The sequence below is a fragment of the Mobula hypostoma genome, chromosome X1, assembly GCF_963921235.1.
Source record: "Mobula hypostoma chromosome X1, sMobHyp1.1, whole genome shotgun sequence".
Lineage (NCBI taxonomy): Eukaryota > Metazoa > Chordata > Chondrichthyes > Myliobatiformes > Myliobatidae > Mobula > Mobula hypostoma.
The window spans coordinates 27,160,361-27,179,484 of record NC_086128.1 but is presented as its reverse complement, the minus strand read 5'-3'; the positions used below and the strand labels follow the sequence as shown (position 1 = coordinate 27,179,484).

Below are 19,124 nucleotides of genomic sequence, written 5' to 3'. Positions count from 1 at the left end.
GAGTGAGAGGTGGTTGTTATTACACCACTCAGCCAAGTATTCAATCTCCCTCCTGTATGCTGGCTCATCACCCCTTTTGATACAACCCACAACAGTGGCGTTGTCAGCAAACTTGTATGTGGTGTTGGAGCTGTACTTATCCACACAGTCAAAGGTGTAAAGCGAGTAGGGCAGGGGGTAAGTACACATCCCTGTGGTGCTGCTGTGCTGATGGAAATTGTGCAGGAGAAGTTAAAGGACAAAAATTTAGGGGTAACATGAGGGGGAACTTCTTTACTCAGAGAGTGGTAGCTGTGTGGAACGAGCTTCCAGCAGAAGTGGTTGAGGCAGGTTCAATGTTGTCATTTAAAGTTAAATTGGATAGATATATGGACAGGAAAGGAATGGAGGGTTATGGGCTGAGTGCAGGTCGGTGGGACTAGGTGAGAGTAAGAGCTCGGCACGGACTAGAAGGGCCAAGATGGCCTGTTTCTGTGCTGTAATTGTTATATGGTTATATGGTTTTTGTCTATCCGAACTGACTGGGGTCCACAAGTGAGGAAATGCAGGATTCAATTGCACAAGGGGTATTGAAGCCCAGGTCTTGGAGTTTACTGATTAGTTTTGAGGGATGATTGTGTTGAATGCCAAGCTGTAATCGATAAAAAGCATCCTGATGTATGCATCTTTGCCGTCCAGATGTTCCAGGGCTGTGAGATGGCATCTGATGTGGATCTGTTGCTTTGGGTAGGCGGATTGGAACGGATCTAAGTCACCATTCAGACAGGTGCTGATATTCTTCAACACCAGCCTCTCAAAACTCTTCATCATTGTGGATGTAAGTGCCACTGGGCAATAGTCATTTAGAGAGATTACCACGTTCTTCGTGGGCACTGGTACGATTGAAGCCTGCTTGAAGCAATTGGGTACCACACACTGCTAGAGTGAGAGGTTGAAGATATCCAGGAATACACCAGCCAGATGGTCATCACAGGTTTTCAGTACTTGGCCAAGTACTTCGTCTGGACCAGATGCTTTCTTCAGATTCACTCTCTTGAAGGCAGCCCGCACATCACCTTCAGATACTGAGACCAAAGGGTCATCAGGAGACGTGGGGGTGTGTGATGGTTCTTCTCAGTTCTGGTGGTCAAAGTGAGCATAGAAGGCATTAAGCTCATCTGGAAGTGAAGCTATGCTGTCCCCTATGTCACATGATTTAACTTTGTACAAGGTAATGGCATTCAAACCCTGTCACAGTGTCAAGCATCCCTCGTTGATTCCAGTCTAGTCCGGAATCTCCACTTTGCCCGGGAGAAGGCTTTCCAGAGATCATACCTGCACCTCTTGTAGCATTCTTGATCTCCAGACTTGAATGCATCTGATCTGGCTCTCAGCAGGTTCCAGATTTCATTGTTCATCCCAGGCTTCTGGTTGGGGAAACCCCTGAGTGATTTTGTAGGGCCACACTCATCCACAGCTGTTTTAATAAAGTCTGTAATTTTAAGTCTGGTAAAGTCTGGTGTAGTCATTGAGGTCCCCAGATGAGTTCTTGAACATGGCCCCATACACTGACTCAAGGCAATCCTAACCGTTCCTCTGCCTCCTGTGACCTCCTCTTGGTTGTCTTGATCTCTGGAGCCTTGTTCTTTAGGTTCTGTCTGTATACAGCTAGCAGGAGTACAGACAACTGATCTGACTTGCCAAAAGATGGTCTCGGGAAGGAATGATAGGAATTCCTTATCATAGTGTAGCAGTGGTCTATTGTGTTGGGACCTCTGGTGGAACAGGTTGCATGCTGGTGATAATTGGGCAAGCTTTTCTTCAAGCAGGCCTGGTTAAAGTCGCCAACTATAATTTGAAATGCGCGGGATGCTCCTTGTTTACAGACAGCATCGTCCAGTTTTGCGAGTGCTTGTTTATAATCGGCTGGTGGTGGTATGTAAACTGCGGTCAGGATCACGGACAAGAACCTCTGAAGAAAATAGAATGTTCTACATTTAATTGTTAGTTGTTCTAAGTCAGGGGAACAAGAAGTTGACATAACGTCCGTGCACCAATGAGAATTGACTAAAAAGCACATGTCGGCACCTCTTTCCTTACCAGGATCATAGGGTCAATCCATTTTGAAAATAGTAAAACGTGGCTGGATCACTGCATCTGACGTGTTCTCTGTTAGCCACGTCTCAAAGCAACAAACAACTAAGATCTGCCTCATCTGCCTCTGATACAGCAGCCTTGCCCTGAAATTGTCAGTCTTGTTCTCAAGTGGCTGTACGTTCGCCAACGAGATGGAAGGCAGAGGAGGCCTCATCCCTCTGCGCTTCAGCCTGGTTTGAATCCTGGTTCTCCTGCTGCATTTTTGGCCTTGGCATTGACCCTTAAAGGCGCCGCGCTTAACTGCTCCGCACTTAACCGTCGAACGTGAAATCTGAAGATCATTGATGTAATTTTGTAGTCCGTTGTTAAGAGAAAATTTACATGCTGCAGATTGCGGTGAAAGTAGTTGAAAAGGAGTATATTTAAGAGGAAAACTGGTACAATTTCCTGCAGCCCGCAGGGAGTCGCCGATGTACACCAGCACCATCTTGATATGGGTGATAAAATTCTTCCCCAGATCCCTTCTAACCTTCTTATTCCTTACCGTAAACCTATTCCCTGTAGCTTTGGATAACTCTACTATCTGCTCAGTCATATTCTACTTAGCATGATTGTCATAGAGTGTGTCCACAGTGTGTAGGTGCAAGGACGGTTCAGGGGTCACCTGTCAATACTATGATTATGGACAATGCTTCTGCTGTTTGATGAGGTCAAGGTCAAATAATTTTATTTTTTGTGTTTGTTCATTCACTACCTAACACAGACTGAATCTTGTGGGCAAGTCCTTCAGGACTTGGCCTGCTCGTGCTTCCAAGCCACTCTTGATGATGGCCTCCATCCAGAGTTCATTCTGTGCCCTTGCTAGCTCTCCCAATTTGAGTACTAGTCCTTGGGTATTAGTGAGGAGGACTTGCAAAGGTGTATGGGCTGGGAGTGACTTTGCAGTGTCCACATTTAGTGCCTAGGTTGAAGCAACAATTATATTGTTGAGTGATTTTTTTTAAAAAACTGTAGATGCTGGAAATCTAAAGAAAACAAAATGTTGGAAATACTCGGCTGGCTGGGTCACATCTACAAGAGAAACACAGTTATTATTTCAGGTTGAAGACCTTGTTTGGTAGGCCATTTCAAGAAGAGTTTAAGAGTCAGCAGATTTGGAGTTCCATATAGGCTAGACAAAGCAAGGGTGGCTTGAGTGAACCAGACTGATCTTTTAACTTAGACATTTTTTAAAAATTACAGGTTATTGACTTAATTTGTATTCCAGATTTACCATGGTGGGATTTGAACTAACATCTACATTGTTAGTTCAAGTCTTGGGCTTTCTGGTTGGATAATTTTACTTCAGTGCCAGTACCATACTCTAAACATACCAACATTAAAGAGAAGGGTTCATCCACAATTACTGCATTGGTTATCTTACAGAGCGCAATGAATGTCATTGGGTTCACCAAATCTGAAATGGATTCTATCTGGGACACTGTTGCTGTCGTGCTTAAACTTGGCAACATCACGCTGAAGGCAGAATCTCTGTCAAGTGGGATGGATCAATGCTACGTTGCCGATATCAAAGGTAAGTATTTTCTCAATGAACTGCGAAGGAGCAGAAAGATTCAAAATCGCATTTTCAAATGTTAGTTAAGAAGCCAGATGACAGCTGTAAAACTTAATTTTTATAAAAAGGCTGTTTAGACTCTTTCTGGGGTACTCTGTTCTATTCTGGGCACTGTGGTTCAGACAGATGAATCAGTCTTTGAGGTAAGGCAGCACAGGCTCCCCAGAACGATACTGGAAGCTGTGAGTTCAAGCACCTGGATGTGAACTGTATGTTTCTGTTGTCGTCTCCAGCACTCAGAGAAGTCTGCACTTTGATTAACCTTGATGAGGCTGTTTTGGAACAAGCTCTCTGCTCTCGGACTGTGCAAGCCAGGACTGAGAAAGTGAAGAAGGCATTAACTGCTGCTCAGGTAAAGTGTTGCATTTAAAACAGATGTGAAGCTGTGACTAAGGAATAGGTATATGGGAGTAAGATGTCCAGTGAGCAACTGATACCTGGGAGTAATTTGCAAAAGGGTATCAGGAGCAAGTGATATATAGTAATACTCAGTATTAGCTGGAAACAAATTGTACAGAGTATTTAATGCTTGAGACTATCCGATACCTGGATGTAAATTGTTGAAAGCATCTGATACCTGGACGTGTATTCTACAAAGTAATAGAAAGTTGGATTGTACAGATTGGATTGATTGAAAAAAACTTTAAGCTAATTTCTTCTGTGTTCAAAACCAAGGTCTGAGGGTGAAGCACGCCCCCATTCTGCCCACACCCAACTGTGCACATTTCAAAGATACCTATCGGATTTTTTTTTTTGTTTTGATACATCCACAGTCACCAAGCTGCGTTCAGTTCTTAAAGATAGGAAGGATGAATAACCCAGACAATCATATAAGATATAGGAGCAGAATTAGGCTTTTTGGCCCATCAAGTCTGCTCCACCATTTCACCATGGCTGATCCATTTTTCTCTCAGCCTCAATCTCCTGACTTCTTCCTATAACCATTCATGCCCTGACTAATCAAGAATCTATCAACCTCTGCCTTAAATATGCCCAATGATTTGGCCTCCACAGCCACCTGTGGCAACAAATTCCACAGATTCATCACTCTCTGGCTAAAGAAATTCCTCCTCATCTCCATTCTAAATGGACATCCCTCTATTCTGAGGCTCTGCTCTCTGGTCCCAGATTTCCCACCGTAGGAAACATCCTCTCCACACCCACTCTCTCAAGGCCTTTAACATTTAGTGGGTTTCAATGAGACTCCCCGTTATTCTTCTAAATTCCAGCAAGTACATACCCAGAGCTACCAATTGATCCTTGTATGATAACTCTTTCATTCCCAGAATCATTCTCGTGAACCTCCTCTGAACCCTCTCCAATGTCAGCACATCCTTTCTTAGATAAGGGCTCCAAGTGAGGCCTTTCCAGTGCCCTATAAAGCCTCAACATTACATCCTTGCTTTTAAATTCTAGTCTTCTTGAAATAAATGCTAACACTCCTTTTGCTTTCGTCACCACAGACTCCACCGGCAAATTAACCTTGATGGAATCCTGCATGAGGTCTCCCAAGTCCCTTTGCACCTCAGATTTTTGAATTTTCTTTCCATTTAGAAAATAGTCTATATTTTTATTTCTTCTACCAAAGTGCATGACCATACACTTCCCGACACTGTATTCCATCTGCCACTTCTTTGCCTATTCTCCTAATCTGTCTTAAGTCCTTCTGCAGTCTCCCTGCTTCCTCAACACTATCTGCCCCTCCATCTATCTTTGTATCGTCTGCAAACTTGGCCACAAAGCCATCAATTCTGTCATTCAAATCATTGACATATGACGTAAAAACAATCAGTCCCAATACTGACCTCTGTGGAACACCACTAATCACCGACAGCCAACCAGAAAATGATCCCTTTATTCCCACTCTTTGTCTCTGTCAATCAGCCAATGCTTTATCCAAGCTAGAATATTTCCTGTAATACCATGGACTCTTAACTTGTTAAGCAGCCTCATGTGTGACACCTTGTCAAATGCCTTCTGCAAATCAAGTACACAACAGCCACCACATTTTCTTTGTCTATTCTGCTTGTAATTTCCTCAAAGAATTCAGATTTGTCAGGCAAGATTTTTTCTGAAGGAAACCGTGCTGACTTTGGCCTATTTATCATGTGTCTCCAAGTACCCCAAAACCACATCCTTAGCAATCGACCCCAACATCTTCCCAACCACTGAGATCAGACTGACTGGCCCGGAACGTTGACTATACTCTTTTCCATAATGCTGCCTGGCCTGCTGAGTTCCTCCCACATTGTGTTTGTGTGTGTGTGTCCTATAATTTCCTCTCTTCTGCCTCCCTCCCTTCTTGGAGAGTAGAGTGACATTTGCAATTTTCCAGTCCTCCGGAACCATTCCAGAATCTACTGATTCTTGAAAGATTATTACTAATGCCTCCACAATCTCTTCAGCCACCTCTTTCAGAATTCTGGGGTGTGGGCCATCTGGTCCAGGTGATTGATCTACCTTCAGAAACCCTTCAGTTTCCCAACACCTTCTCCCTAGTAACAGTAACTTCACTCACTTCTGCCCCCTTCCAGCATACTGTTAGTGTCTTCCACAGTGAAAACTGATGCAAGATACTTATTGTTCATCTGCCCATTTCCTTCTTCCCCATTACTACCTCTCCAGCATCATTTTCCAGCAGTCCAATATCTACTCTCGCCTCCCTTTTCGTCTTTATATATCTGAAGAAACTTTTGGTGTCCTCTTTAGTATTATTGGCTAGTTTACATTTGTATTCTATCTTTTCCTTCTTTGTGACTTTTTTAGTTGCCTCCTGTTGGTTTTTAAAAGCTTCCCAATCCTCTAACTTCCCACTAATTTTTGCTCTATTGTAAGCCCTCTCTTTGGCTTTTATGTTGGCTTTGACTTCCCTTGTTAGCTATAGTTGCATCATCCTGCCTTTAGAAAACCTCTTCATCTTTGGGGTGCTCCCTCCCATTCCCCCACCTTTTAACTATACTCCTCATCTTTTTTTCTCCAGTCATGCTGAAGGGTCTTGGCCTGAAATGTCAACTGTACTCTTTTTGAGAGATACAACCTGGCCTGCTGAGTTCCTCCTGCATTTTGTGTGTGTTGCTTGGATTTCCAGCATCTGCAGATTTCCCCTTGTTTGTGAATAAAGAAGAAGAGACTTACCGGATACTTACCTTGCCCAAGCCTGATCTCGTCTCAGCCTGATGAGCCAAAGCCACCCTAACACTGGCCCACACACAATGGCCGCTCTGCTTGCCCCTGCCTTATATTTACTCGCCCTTGCTAATGAATCCTGTTCACTGATTGGCCGCAGTTCAAACTCTGAAAACTACTGCAAAACACTGCTTTTTTAAATATTCATTTGCAGACCTGTGCGAAGTCACCTCCTCTTGTGTTCTCATTCACTGATTGGCTGCAGTTCAAACTCCCACAGCAATGTTACATTGAAGATGTCTTTTTTTTACCCAGAGTTCCTATGCACGTGATGCTTTGGCAAAAAACCTCTATGACCGCTTGTTTAACTGGTTGGTGAACCGAATCAATGAGAGCATACAGGTAATCGAGCACAATAGAGATTTCTGTAGGAATCATACTGGGAATAAATTATTAGAAATGTTATTGTTACTGTAACATTGGATTCAATGGAGTTGAAACCTTGCAGTTACCTAAAGCTGCTGGTATATTATGGGGAAATAGATAGACTTCAGTTGAGAAAATTGAGTCAAATTAATCCATATATCAGGAGCTATAAGAATTAATAAAGGAAATAAATTGGGTATTACAGACTCACTATTTGATTCAGAGAACATTTGCATTGCTCAGTCTATACTGAACAATATAACCTGAGGTTCCCAGGTTTAACCACCTCTGTAGACACAGTTGACTTCAGCAAATTGGGTCCAAGAATTGATTTTCAATGCAATAAACCTCCTCCCACCCAACTCCAAACTGGAGATGTCAATTAAGGACAGTGTCAGTTTGACTATGACGCTCCTTACAGTCAAACAGACTCATTTCACTGTTTAGTGTCAGACCTAGTTTAGTTACGGGAGTGCTGTTGATGCCTGTGGGATCTCATTCTAGTGCAAGGCAGTATCTTCAGGAGGGGTTGGGAGAAGTCTAAGAATTGGGCAACTGAATGGAATAGAATAGGATGTCTCTCAAACAAGTTTATGGCAAAAACCAAATCACTTCAAATTACTTTTGTTCAAGGTGAAAGGCAAAGTGCAGAAGAAGGTGATGGGAGTGCTGGATATTTATGGATTTGAGATTTTTGAGGTAAGTTTGCATTGTAATTATTCCTGTAAAAACTGTCGCAGGGAAGTCTAACATGATTTCATGGGAACTGAGAAAGGTGGCAAACGCTGCAAATAAATCTGCTGAGGAAATTACTTTCTCTTGAGAGTGGTGGGAATGTGGAACTTATTCCCACAGTGAATTGTCAAAGCGAACATCAGAGCTGAGTTTAAGGAAGCAGAAAGGAGGAAGAAAGGGGCAGCGAATGTAGGGGGACAGAAAGGAGTGGGAGAAGATGGGTGTTGAGTAGAATAACCAGTTTCTGTAATACTTCATTGTAATTCTTGTCCATTCTGACTGAACTGATATTCTGTGAAAACAAGGCTCTCAGTAGCCCAGTTTGCACAGCTACCCCATGTTAACATGTTGCAATCTAGACAGCGATGGGACCTGCAAGGAACTTTGAGGTGTTTCTCAGACAGCAAGAGGATTCGTTAGCTGGTGTTGCCACTCCACAGGTGTGTCAGGAATTGCAGCTGGGCTTCTCTGTGAAAGCTTCTGGAGATACACAGTCAACGAACCTGCCCAAGGCCCATTGTGAAGAGAGGTGCATGTTGACAGGAATGACCTGAATGCTGGGGATTCCCAGCAAGAATGCACCTCTTGGAGGGACAATTAGAAAAACAAAATATTGTTTTCCTCCCCAATTTGAGTTAATCCAATTGAATATTTTTAGGAATTTTCATTACTATCCTTAAGAAAAAGCATTTCTGAAAACCTTCTCCATGTACTTTCAGTTTTTAGCTCTCCACGGAGTGATGTCTGTTCCATCTTTTTTTTTGACCCATGATTAGACCTCACTTTAGACCTTCTCCCAGCTGAGAGCAATAGAGAGGAGCTTGTGGTAATGCTTCTCTGTAAGTGGTTAAGGACTGAAGAGTGGTTGCTTCTTTTATTTTCATTCACTTCCCTGGGCTTCCAGGGAACAACTCAGGCTCTCTTTGGTGATTTCCTCACTGGTGAGCATGGTTATTTCTTTCACCTTGCAGCCTGAAAGCTGAGAGTTTCTGTCCCTCTCCAGGGAGCTTTGCTCAAAATATCCGGTGACCACTGCCTTCTTCTGAATGAAATGTTAAACTTTCTTTCAGGAGGAATGTGGAGACATCCCAGACTCAATATACATCACTAAAACAGATGATCTGGTCATTATTGCATTGCTCTTTGAGGCAGGTTGCTGTGCACAAATTAGTTGACATGCTTCCCATGTCAACAGCGACTATTTTGGTGGCTGTAAAGTGCTTTGGGGCGGTCTAAAAGGTGCTATACAAATTCAAATCTTTTTCCGATGCTTCCAAGCTCACATCAGACTAACATCAGGTGCATTTCTTTACACAGTGAGTTGTGCACACATGGAACAAACTACCTGGTTGTGTCGTTGAGAGTGGTACCTTAGAGACTTTCAAATCTAAACTCGATAGTTATTTCAACACACTATGTGAATAGGAATTTGCCAAGCTTTGTTTGGCCAAATGACCTGTCCTTGTCAAAAACTTTCAAATGTTCTAATCATTTGAATTCCTTCTTGTAGAACAATAGTTTTGAGCAGCTTGTTATAAACTACTGCAATGAGAAGCTGCAGCAACTCTTCATCGAACTCACTCTGAAAGAGGAACAGGAGGAGTATATACGAGAGGTAAGCTGTCCCTTGATCTTACAGTTGGCTAAATCTGACAATAAAATTCACAAACTTTCCCAATGATTTGGTAGCTAAATGAACTACCTGTATAGGATATATCATATATTCAGGTTCAATGGGATAGGTTCAATGTCCTTGAGTTAAGCAGACAGACTTGTTTATTCTGGTCAATTTAATCTCTGCATCATTAAATCATGCCTGTGCCCCTGAGTTTGACTGTTAGTGTGTCATGAGCTTCAACTAATCATGTTCTTTTCTGACTATTATTCTTGTTTTCTCTTTTCTAGGGGATTGAATGGACGCAAGTTAAATATTTTGACAATGCCATTATCTGTGACCTGATCGAAAATGTACTTTCAGTTTCTTTATATATTTGGTTTTTGTAGTTGTTACTTTTGTGTGTGTGTGAGTGTGAGACAGAGAGAGAGAAAAGACTGTATAAAAATATGGTGTGAGAACACTTCGGTGCAAGGTGATACTTAACAACATTCACGAGTGAGAGAGTGTGTGTGTGAGTGTGTGTGTGTGAGTGTGTGTGAGTGTGTGTGTGTGTGTGTGTGAGTGAGTGTGTGTGAGTGTGTGAGTGTGTGTGTGTGTGAGTGTGTGTGAGTGTGTGTGTGAGTGTGTGTGTGTGTGAGTGAGTGTGTGTGTGTGAGTGTGTGTGTGAGTGAGTGTGTGTGTGAGTGAGTGTGTGTGTGTGTGAGTGTGTGTGTGAGTGAGTGTGTGTGTGTGAGTGTGTGTGTGGAAGCATTTATGCAAATGTGTGGTGGCATTCATCTGTAGATATGTGTTCATATTAGTCTTAAAATATTTAAAGGAATGAATAGCAATGCAAATCAATTAATAAATGTTGATAAACATGTTAAACACCCTCCTAATGTAACACTGAACTATACAAATCAGCAAGCTCCCAGGGACAGCCATTGTACCTTTGCTGAATGGGGTGGTTTGACGTTGCTGTGCAAGGAGAGGATAATTAATCAGGTTCCTGCAGCAACCAATGGCTACACTTGAGCATACACATACTGTATAGGCAGAGGACAGCACTGAATCCAGTGTTTAGATTTCCACTGGTAAACCAAGTCTACATTTTCACGTCAGGAGTACCCACTTTGCTAAACTATCAAACGTGCAATATTACTTTATTGTGACTCAGTAGGAGGAGGAGATAAATCTGGTGCCGGGGAGGATCTGGGAGAATATGTCCATTCACCTGACCTACTGTGTTGATTGTCACTGTGCAGAATCAAAAAGGCATCTTGGCAATGTTGGATGAAGAATGTCTCCGGCCTGGGACTGTCACTGAAATGACATTCCTCCAGAAGTTAAACCAGTTCTTTTCTGGCCATCAGCATTTCGAGAGCAAAGAGACCCAGAGCTCCAAGTTCATCACTGATTTAACACTGCCTGCCAACTGTTTTCGTGTGCAGCACTATGCAGGAAAGGTGAGCACTTTACTCCTTGTAAAACCTCCACCGTGTGTTGTTTTTGTGATACTTCTTACATCCACAGTATTTTGATACCACTTGAACCTGAGGGGAACAAATATCCTAGCAGGGAAATTTGTTTTCACTACAAGGGAGAACTTAAACTAGATTGGTAGGAGGAGAATATAAGCTCATAGGACTACCACTTTGAATGGGATCTGTTACAATGCACATACAGGTAAGGTAGACGAACTGAGGGCATGGATTGCTTCTAGGCCTGTTTCCATGTTGTAGTACTCTGACCAAAACCTGTTTGCCATGACATTCATAAATGAGGTCTCCTGTCATGGTCAACACTCAATGTGACCGTGACAGTGTCAGTGAAGAGCAATCAAAAAATCTTCTCAACAACTAGTGGGCACAAATGGATGTGTTAGATGAACCCTCTGGCATTTCAGTAGTACTGGAGTCATGTGAACGTGTATTGGAAGACATGGCACCTGCATCTGAGGCCGGGCACAGATAGTGGGGGTAGGGTTAGGGAAATGGCTGTGAGGGGGAAATCTTCATCAGGATGAGGGGCAATGGATGATAGTGTGAGTAGCCAATGTGGGGTGGAAGGAGAGGGTTAGAGGTTGGAGAATGGATTTCCTGTTGAGGGCCTTGGGGATTACTGGGTCAGGGAGTTGAGAGAATCAGAGAGGCTTTGGCAGTTGGACAGCCAAGCTTGTGCAGCTCTCCCTCAGCACAGCTCCTCCATCAATATTATCCCCCTCATTACTACAGTAAAGTTGGTCTTGATTATATCCTTACATCTCTGGAGTTGAATGAGAGCAGCAACATCTCACTTCGGTGCAAAACAGTTACCCTCTGAGCCAGAAAAATATCTGGACTCAACTTGGCATCAAGCAGTGGTATAACCAGGCTAAGATCAAGTAGTTGGTATGGTTGCTTCTTATGCCAAAGACACTGGCATATCATTGGATAACTGACCAGAAGAGCTGGCGATGATCTTCATGGCATGATGCCCTCGTGCTTGAATAGATTAATACACAATTCTATATAACAGGGAAGCTCACAGAGTAGTGCGTTCTCAGGTTTAATCTCCAGGGTTAGTGGGCCAGCTGATCCCAGTCTGGATGCCAACACAAACTCCATGCCCTGGAGCTGGAACAAAGTCTGCCTAAATCCTGCCACTTTCTGGTTGAAACTGAACATTAGCCGAGGAGCGATCGCACACCTTTAATTTCCAATCTCAGATGATGTTCTAGACAGTGATTGGCAACTGAGAAACCTGACCCAAGGTGAGTGAGAAACTTCAGGAGAGCAGGGCAGCAGGTAGAAAAGTGGTGCTCATTATCATTCTTTTTTGCTATTGCAGGTAACGTACAATTGTGCAGAATTTATAGACAAGAACAATGACCTGCTGTACCGGGACATCTCCAAGGCCATGTGGCAGGCCAAGCACAAGCTAATCAAGTCATTTTTTTCTGAAGGGGACTCAAAGATTACGTCGTTGAAGAGGCCACCAACAGCTGGCTTTCAGTTCAAGGCCTCTGTGAGTTACCTAATGAAAAACCTCCAGGCTAAAAACCCCAACTACATCAGGTAAGATTTTTCCACGTTTCACTTTATCTACAGATTGCTCAGGGCTGGTGGTATTGCTGGTATTGCTGGTATTGTTTCCGAGGAGAATTTTTTTTTTGCAGATGTGAGCCAATTTCAATCAATGATTTTTTTAAAATCTCCAGTGTGGCTTTAAATACAGGCATTGTACCTACCTCAGCCCCCACTCCCCACCCCACAGAATAGTTGGCAGCTTTCACCCCTGGAAAAACAAATGTCATCTGCTCATCAGTATACACTTCACTAGTCATTCATTTTCAGAAAGTGGGCATTGCTGCCAAGAGCAATATTTCTTGCCCATTCCCTAGTAGCCTTGAGAAAGTGTCCATAGGTTATTTTCTTCACTGCTGGAACAGTTTGATATGATTACAAGGTCCACTTCAGATAACATTTCATTGCTAACTGTGTTGATATACGGGATAGAGTCATATAAGTCCTGAATGGATAATGATGGCAGCTTTGTACGCCCAGCCTGGCTTCAGTGTTGATGCCCTCAGGTGGACTAGTAACCCTGTCAACAAACGGCCCTCCTTAACAACCTCTTGATTTCTGTTAGCCTGCCATGCTGCTGTGTATAACCTCATTAACTGTTTAACCCACGCTCTTTCACAGATGCATCAAACCCAATGACACAAAATCACCAGTCAAATTTGAGGAGCCCGTGGTGCAAATGCAGATCAAGTACCTGGGGCTTATGGAGAATGTGCGAGTGCGGCGGGCAGGGTATGCGTATCGTCACCACTACAAGCCCTGCTTGGAACGCTACAAAATGCTTTGTAAACAGACGTGGCCAAACTGGAAAGGGAATGACCGGTAAGTACGTTTCACTGTGTTTCAGGGGTGCCTGCAAGCCTTGGACTGAGGCACAGAGCCACACCGTATGGAAACTGGTCTGTGCTGACTGTGTTGCCTCGTGAGCTAGTCTCATCTGCCCAAGTTTGGCCCAGAGCCCTCTGCCCCCACCCTATCCACGTACTTACCTAGATGGCTTTTAAACACTGCCATGAGCCTGTCTCAGCCGCTGGCAGCTTGATCTAAATTGAATATATATGTTTTAACATTTGAGACACACTTAACTGTAGCAATATCCTTGTACCTAGCGTTCAGATTGCTCGGCCAAACACCCGATAATCACATTGTCAAGTTTGCCGATGACACAACAGTGGGGGGGCTCATCACCAACAACGATGACTGACCGAGGCCTACAGAGAGCAGGTGGAAGAGCTCGAGGCCTGGTGTCAGGCAATGTCAACAAGACAAAGGAGATGGTTATTGATTTTGGGAGAACTCACTCACACCCCTCTTTACATCAGTGGCACAGCCAGGGAAATTGTCAGCAGGTTCAAACTCCTGAGAGTGCACATCTTACACAACCTCTCAACGTCCCGGAACACAGTCAAGAAAGTTCATCTACTTTCTGAAGAGTCTGTACAGAACTGGATGGTCATACACACCCATACTCACGTCATTCTACAGATGCGCAGTAGAGAGCATCCTAACAAGCTGTATCACTGCACGGTACAGAAACTACACTACAGTGGGCAAGGCAGCTCGACAACGGGTAGACAAAACTGCCCAAGTGTCACCGACACCATCGAGCAGATATATAGAAAGGTGCCGGAAAAGGGCCAGTAACATCTCACCCACTCTGCTCACGGACTGTTTGTCCCACTCCCATCAAGGAGGAGGCGATGTAGCATCCACACCAGGACCATGAAGGATCTCACCCACCCTGCTCACGGACTGTTTGTCCCACTCCCATCAAGGAGAAGGCTATGTAGCATCCACACCAAGACCGTGAAGGATCTCACCCACCCTGCTCACGGACTGTTTGTCCCACTCCCATCAAGGGGAAGGCTATGTAGCATCCACACCAGGACCATGAAGGATCTCACCCACCCTGCTCATGGACTGTTTGTCCCACTCCCATCAAGGGGAAGGCTATGTAGCATCCACACCAGGACCATGAAGGATCTCACCCACTCTGCTCATGGACTGTTTGTCCCACTCCCATCAGGGAGGAGGCTATGTAGCATCCACGCCAGGACCACCAGACTCAAAAACAGTTACTTTCCCCAAGCAGTGAGTCTGATCAACACCTCCACCCCTCCACAACCCCCAACCACCACTACTTTATCTTTCCCGTGCCTAGCATCACTTTATGAACATACAATTAACCGTGTATATAAGCTATTTTACATACTTATATTAATTGAGTTTTTAAAAATTATTGTTATGTCTTTATCTGATTGTTCTTTACTCTGAGCTACATTGGCACCAGAGTAACAATTATTTTGTTCTCCTTTACACTTGTGTCCTAGAAATAACATTGAACAATCTAGAATGTTGAATGAGAGTGTTTCTGAGCCATATAGATCCTGAGTCTGGTGTTGGTTTGTGTTTAGTTAATTAGTTCTTGCCAATGGGGTAATGTAGATGTTAACACAGAACTTGACTCTGCTGTTGATGTTGTCCAGTGATATTTACAGCTTATTTTACTTATTTATATGTATTTATGTATTTAGCAGAATCAGGGTGCCATTGGCGCGGCCAGCAGTTATTGCCCAAAAGAAGGTGGTGATGTGCTGTCTGCCAGAGCCACTGCAGTGCGTCTGATGAAGGTGCTCCCACCATGCTGTTGGGGAGGAAGTTTCTCGATTTAGATCTGGCAACAATGTCGGAATGGCAGTACATTACCCAATCGAATAGTGTGGAGGTTGGAGGTGTTGGTGCTTCAAAGATTCAAGATTCGGAGATTCAAAAAACTTTATTGTCATTCTAACCGTACATCAGCTCTGCAGGGCAGAACGAGACAGCGTTTCTCAGGGGCAGTGCAATCATAACATAACAAACGCAACACTAAATAATAAACATAACAATAAATAGTAAAACACAACAGCCACATGTCAGTTAAATCAGTTATAAGTGTCCAGTGCAAGTTAAAAGGGTCCAAAGCAGAGTCAGGTAGAGCAGCTACTTAGCAGTCTGACTGCCTGTGGGAAGAAGCTGTTTAGTAGCCTTGTGGTTTTAGCTTTGATGCTCCTGTAACGTTTGCCTGATGGCAGAAGAACAAACAGTTCATGGAGAGGGTGTGAGGGGTCTTTAATGATGTACCGTGTCTTCTGGAGGCATCGACTCTGAAAGAGGTCTTGGACAGAAGGTAGGGAGACCCCAATAACCTTCTCTGCTCCCCTAACCACCCTCTGCAAGGCTTTTTTGTCGACAGCACTGCAGCTGGAGTACCAGGTTGTGATGCAAAAGGTCAGCACACTCTCAACCACACCTCTGTAGAATGTAGTTAGGATGTTAGTGGGGAGTGATGCTTGTTTAAGCTTCCTCAGAAAGTGCAATTTCTGCTGGGCCCGTTTCACAATCCCAGTGGTGTTCCTGGACCAGGTGAGATTGTCCGAGATCTGCACCCCAAGGAACTTGATGTTTTCCACTCTCTCCACTGTGGAGCCGCTGATGCTGAGGGGTGTGTGCTCAGGCTGAGACCGTCTGAAATCGACGATCATCTCCTTCGTTTTGGTGACATTAAGCATCAAGTTTCCTGTGCCTACTGCCCTTTATCCTTGATGGTTAAAGCTAAAGGTTTGGGAGGTGCTGTCTGAGTAACCTGAACTATCAGAAGTTCATTTTATAAACAGTGCACACTGCAGCCTCTGTATGCCAGGGGTGGAATGAGGGAGGGCTTCGGGTGCTTGATGGGTCGCTTTGACCTGGATGGTGGGGAGTTTCTTGGCTGTTGTTGGATCCGCACTCTCACAGGCAAATGGATAGTGTGATGGTCATAGGCTGTCAGGAGGTGAGTCACTTGCTGCAGGATATCCATCTCTTTGTTTTTATAGCCATGCGATTTACTGTATGTGGCTGGTCAACTGAATTACAGGTCAGAGGTGACCCAGGATTTAATAGTGCTTGGTAATGGTAGGGGGTGGAGATCAGACCCTTGCTCCTCTGTTGCATGAATGTCACTTGCCACTTAGCAGCCCAGCCCTGACTCTTGTCTGGATCCTGCTGCATGCAGGAATGTGCTGCTTTACTTGTTGAGGAGCTGCAAATGGAATTGAGCATTTTGCAATTATCAGTGAACAGCCCCACGGACCTTATGATGGAAGGAGTTGTCATTGGTGAAGTAGCTGACAATGTTCACTTGCAGAGGGTAATGTGATGTCCTGCAGTTTTATTTGTCCCCCCACCCCCCGCCACCCCCGGTGACAGTCTGTGGCTTTATCAACAGGAGAGGGCTGTTTCCAGAGCTGAGCCACGGCTTCACTCCATCATTTTGGATCCCAAAGCATTAAATATTCAATTACTGGCTGAAAATCATAAACTATGCACGTCTAATTCACTATCTGCTGACTGTAGAAACTGCAGGATATCATATTTTACCTATTGTAAAAGAGGTGAGTCTCGAGACTTTTTGTGCAGTTTCAGTGAGCAGGAGCTGAAAATAGACACATTTGCAAGTTATTAGTTTCTAAGCTGATTGGTTAATTTGTTAATTGGCAGCAGCCTTTAAGAAAACAAAGTTGGGGTCAAGTAGAGTGGCCATTGTGTGATTGGGCCAGTGTTAGAGTGGGGAGCTGAGGCCTTGGCTCAAGGGCTTCAATGAGAGGAGGCTGAGGTGAGATGGTGATGATGACCTGCAAATTGAGTTCAAGAAGTTAGATGCTAAGTTAGAAGACAGGACCTTCAGCGTGGTGATCTCAGGACTGCTACTCATGCCACGTGCTATTGAGGCAAGGAATAGGAAAATATTTTAACATGTAGCTAAGGAGATAGTGGGAGAGAGGACTTCAGAGTTTTGGATCATTGGGCTCCCTTCAACATCCTCTCCATATCCACTCTATCTAGGCCTTTCAATATTCAATAGGTTTCAATAAGATCTCCCCTCATTCTTCTATATTCCAGTGAGTACAGGTCCAGAGCCATCAAATGCTCCTCAGATGTTAACCCTTTCTTTCTTGGGATCATTCTCATGAATCTCCTATGGATTGCTTCCAATGCCAGCACATCTTTTCTTAGATAAGGGGGCCAGAACTGCTCCCACTCCAAATGCAGTCTGACCAATGCCTTATAAAACCTCAGCATTATATCCATGCTGTTATAGTCTAGTCCTCTCAAAATGAATGCTAACGTTGAACTTACCTTCTTTACTACCGACTCAACCTGCAAGTTAACCTTTAGGGAATCCAAGTCCCTCTGCACCTCTGATTTTTGAATTTTCTCACCATTTAGAAAATAGTCCACACCTTTATTCCTTCTACCAAAGTGCATGACCATACACTTCCTTACACTGTAACCATCTGCCACCCCGCTTCCTCAACACATTGTCTGCAAACTTGGCCACAAAGCTATCAATTCCTTCATCCATATCATTGACATATAATGTAAAAAGAAGTGGTCCCAACACTTCCTTACTAATTCCCGTATTCTATTTTCAGGACCTGCTCCCTTTTTCTTCCTATGTCATTAGTATCAATATGTACCACGACTTCTGGCTGCTCACCTTCCCTTTTCAGGATACTGTGGACGCGTTAAGAAAAATCGTGGACCCTGGGAGGAAAACTACCATCTGTGTTTCTTTTTCGTGTACACAGAATCGCCTGTCTGTCCCCCTAACTATAGAGGCCCCTATTACTGCTGCCATCCTCTTCAATTCCCTACCCTTCTGAGCCAAGGGGCCAGACTCAGTGCCAGAGGCACGGCCACTGTTGCTTCCCCCAGGTAGGTGACCCCTCCCCCCCACCCACAAGCACTCAAAATGGAGTACTTATTGTTGAGAGGGATGGTCATTGGGGTGCTCTCCACTATCTGACATCCCCCACTTCCCCTTCCTGACAGTCACCCATTTATCTGTCTCCTGTAGCCTTGGGGTGACTGCCTCCCTGTAGCTCCTGTCTGTCACTGCCTCACTTTCCCTAACAAGCTGAAGGTCATCGATCTGCAGCTCCGGTTCCCTAACTCGGTCTCTAAGGAGCTGCATCTTGATGCACCTGGTGCAGATGTGGCCATTGGGGAGGCTGGGAGTCTCCTCGAAATCCCACCTCTGACACTCAGAACAACCCTGTCGAGTCCTGCCTGATGGTTTTGGCCCGAAACGTCGACTGTACTCTTTTCCACAGATGCTGCCTGGACTGCTGAGTTCCTCCGGCATTTTGTGCGTGCTGTTCAGATTTCCAGCGTCTGCAGATTTTCTCTTGTTTGTGAGTGCATATCAGATTTAGGCAGTTAGGATCAAATGAGGCACTTAAGTTGTGTAAGAAATGAAGGAGAACACTTAAGAGAGAAGTCAGGAGGACTAAAAGATGAGAAAAAAATCCCAAGGGTTTCTATAGCTATGTTAAGAGCAAAAGGATAGCAAGAGACAAAATTGGTGATCTTGGAAATCAGCGTGATCGTCTGCATGGAACTGAAAGAGATGGGGGAAGATCTTAAATGATTTTTGCTTCTGTATTTGTTTGGAAGTCAG

At 44.1% G+C, this 19,124-nt stretch overlaps 1 protein-coding gene across 3 annotated transcripts in view; it reads left to right on the top strand.

Moving 5' to 3' along the window:
* LOC134340374 (unconventional myosin-Ib-like) overlaps positions 1–19,124 on the top strand; it is an 86,628-nt gene that overhangs the window by 41,995 nt on the left and 25,509 nt on the right. For all 3 annotated transcript variants that reach the window (XM_063037553.1, XM_063037550.1, XM_063037551.1), the window contains exons 10-18: positions 3,502–3,649; positions 3,925–4,043; positions 7,133–7,219; positions 7,877–7,942; positions 9,489–9,593; positions 9,884–9,946; positions 10,841–11,041; positions 12,405–12,631; positions 13,262–13,462. In XM_063037553.1, coding sequence (XP_062893623.1) covers positions 3,502–3,649; positions 3,925–4,043; positions 7,133–7,219; positions 7,877–7,942; positions 9,489–9,593; positions 9,884–9,946; positions 10,841–11,041; positions 12,405–12,631; positions 13,262–13,462 — 1,217 coding nt within the window. The remainder of the gene's footprint in view (positions 1–3,501; positions 3,650–3,924; positions 4,044–7,132; positions 7,220–7,876; positions 7,943–9,488; positions 9,594–9,883; positions 9,947–10,840; positions 11,042–12,404; positions 12,632–13,261; positions 13,463–19,124) is intronic.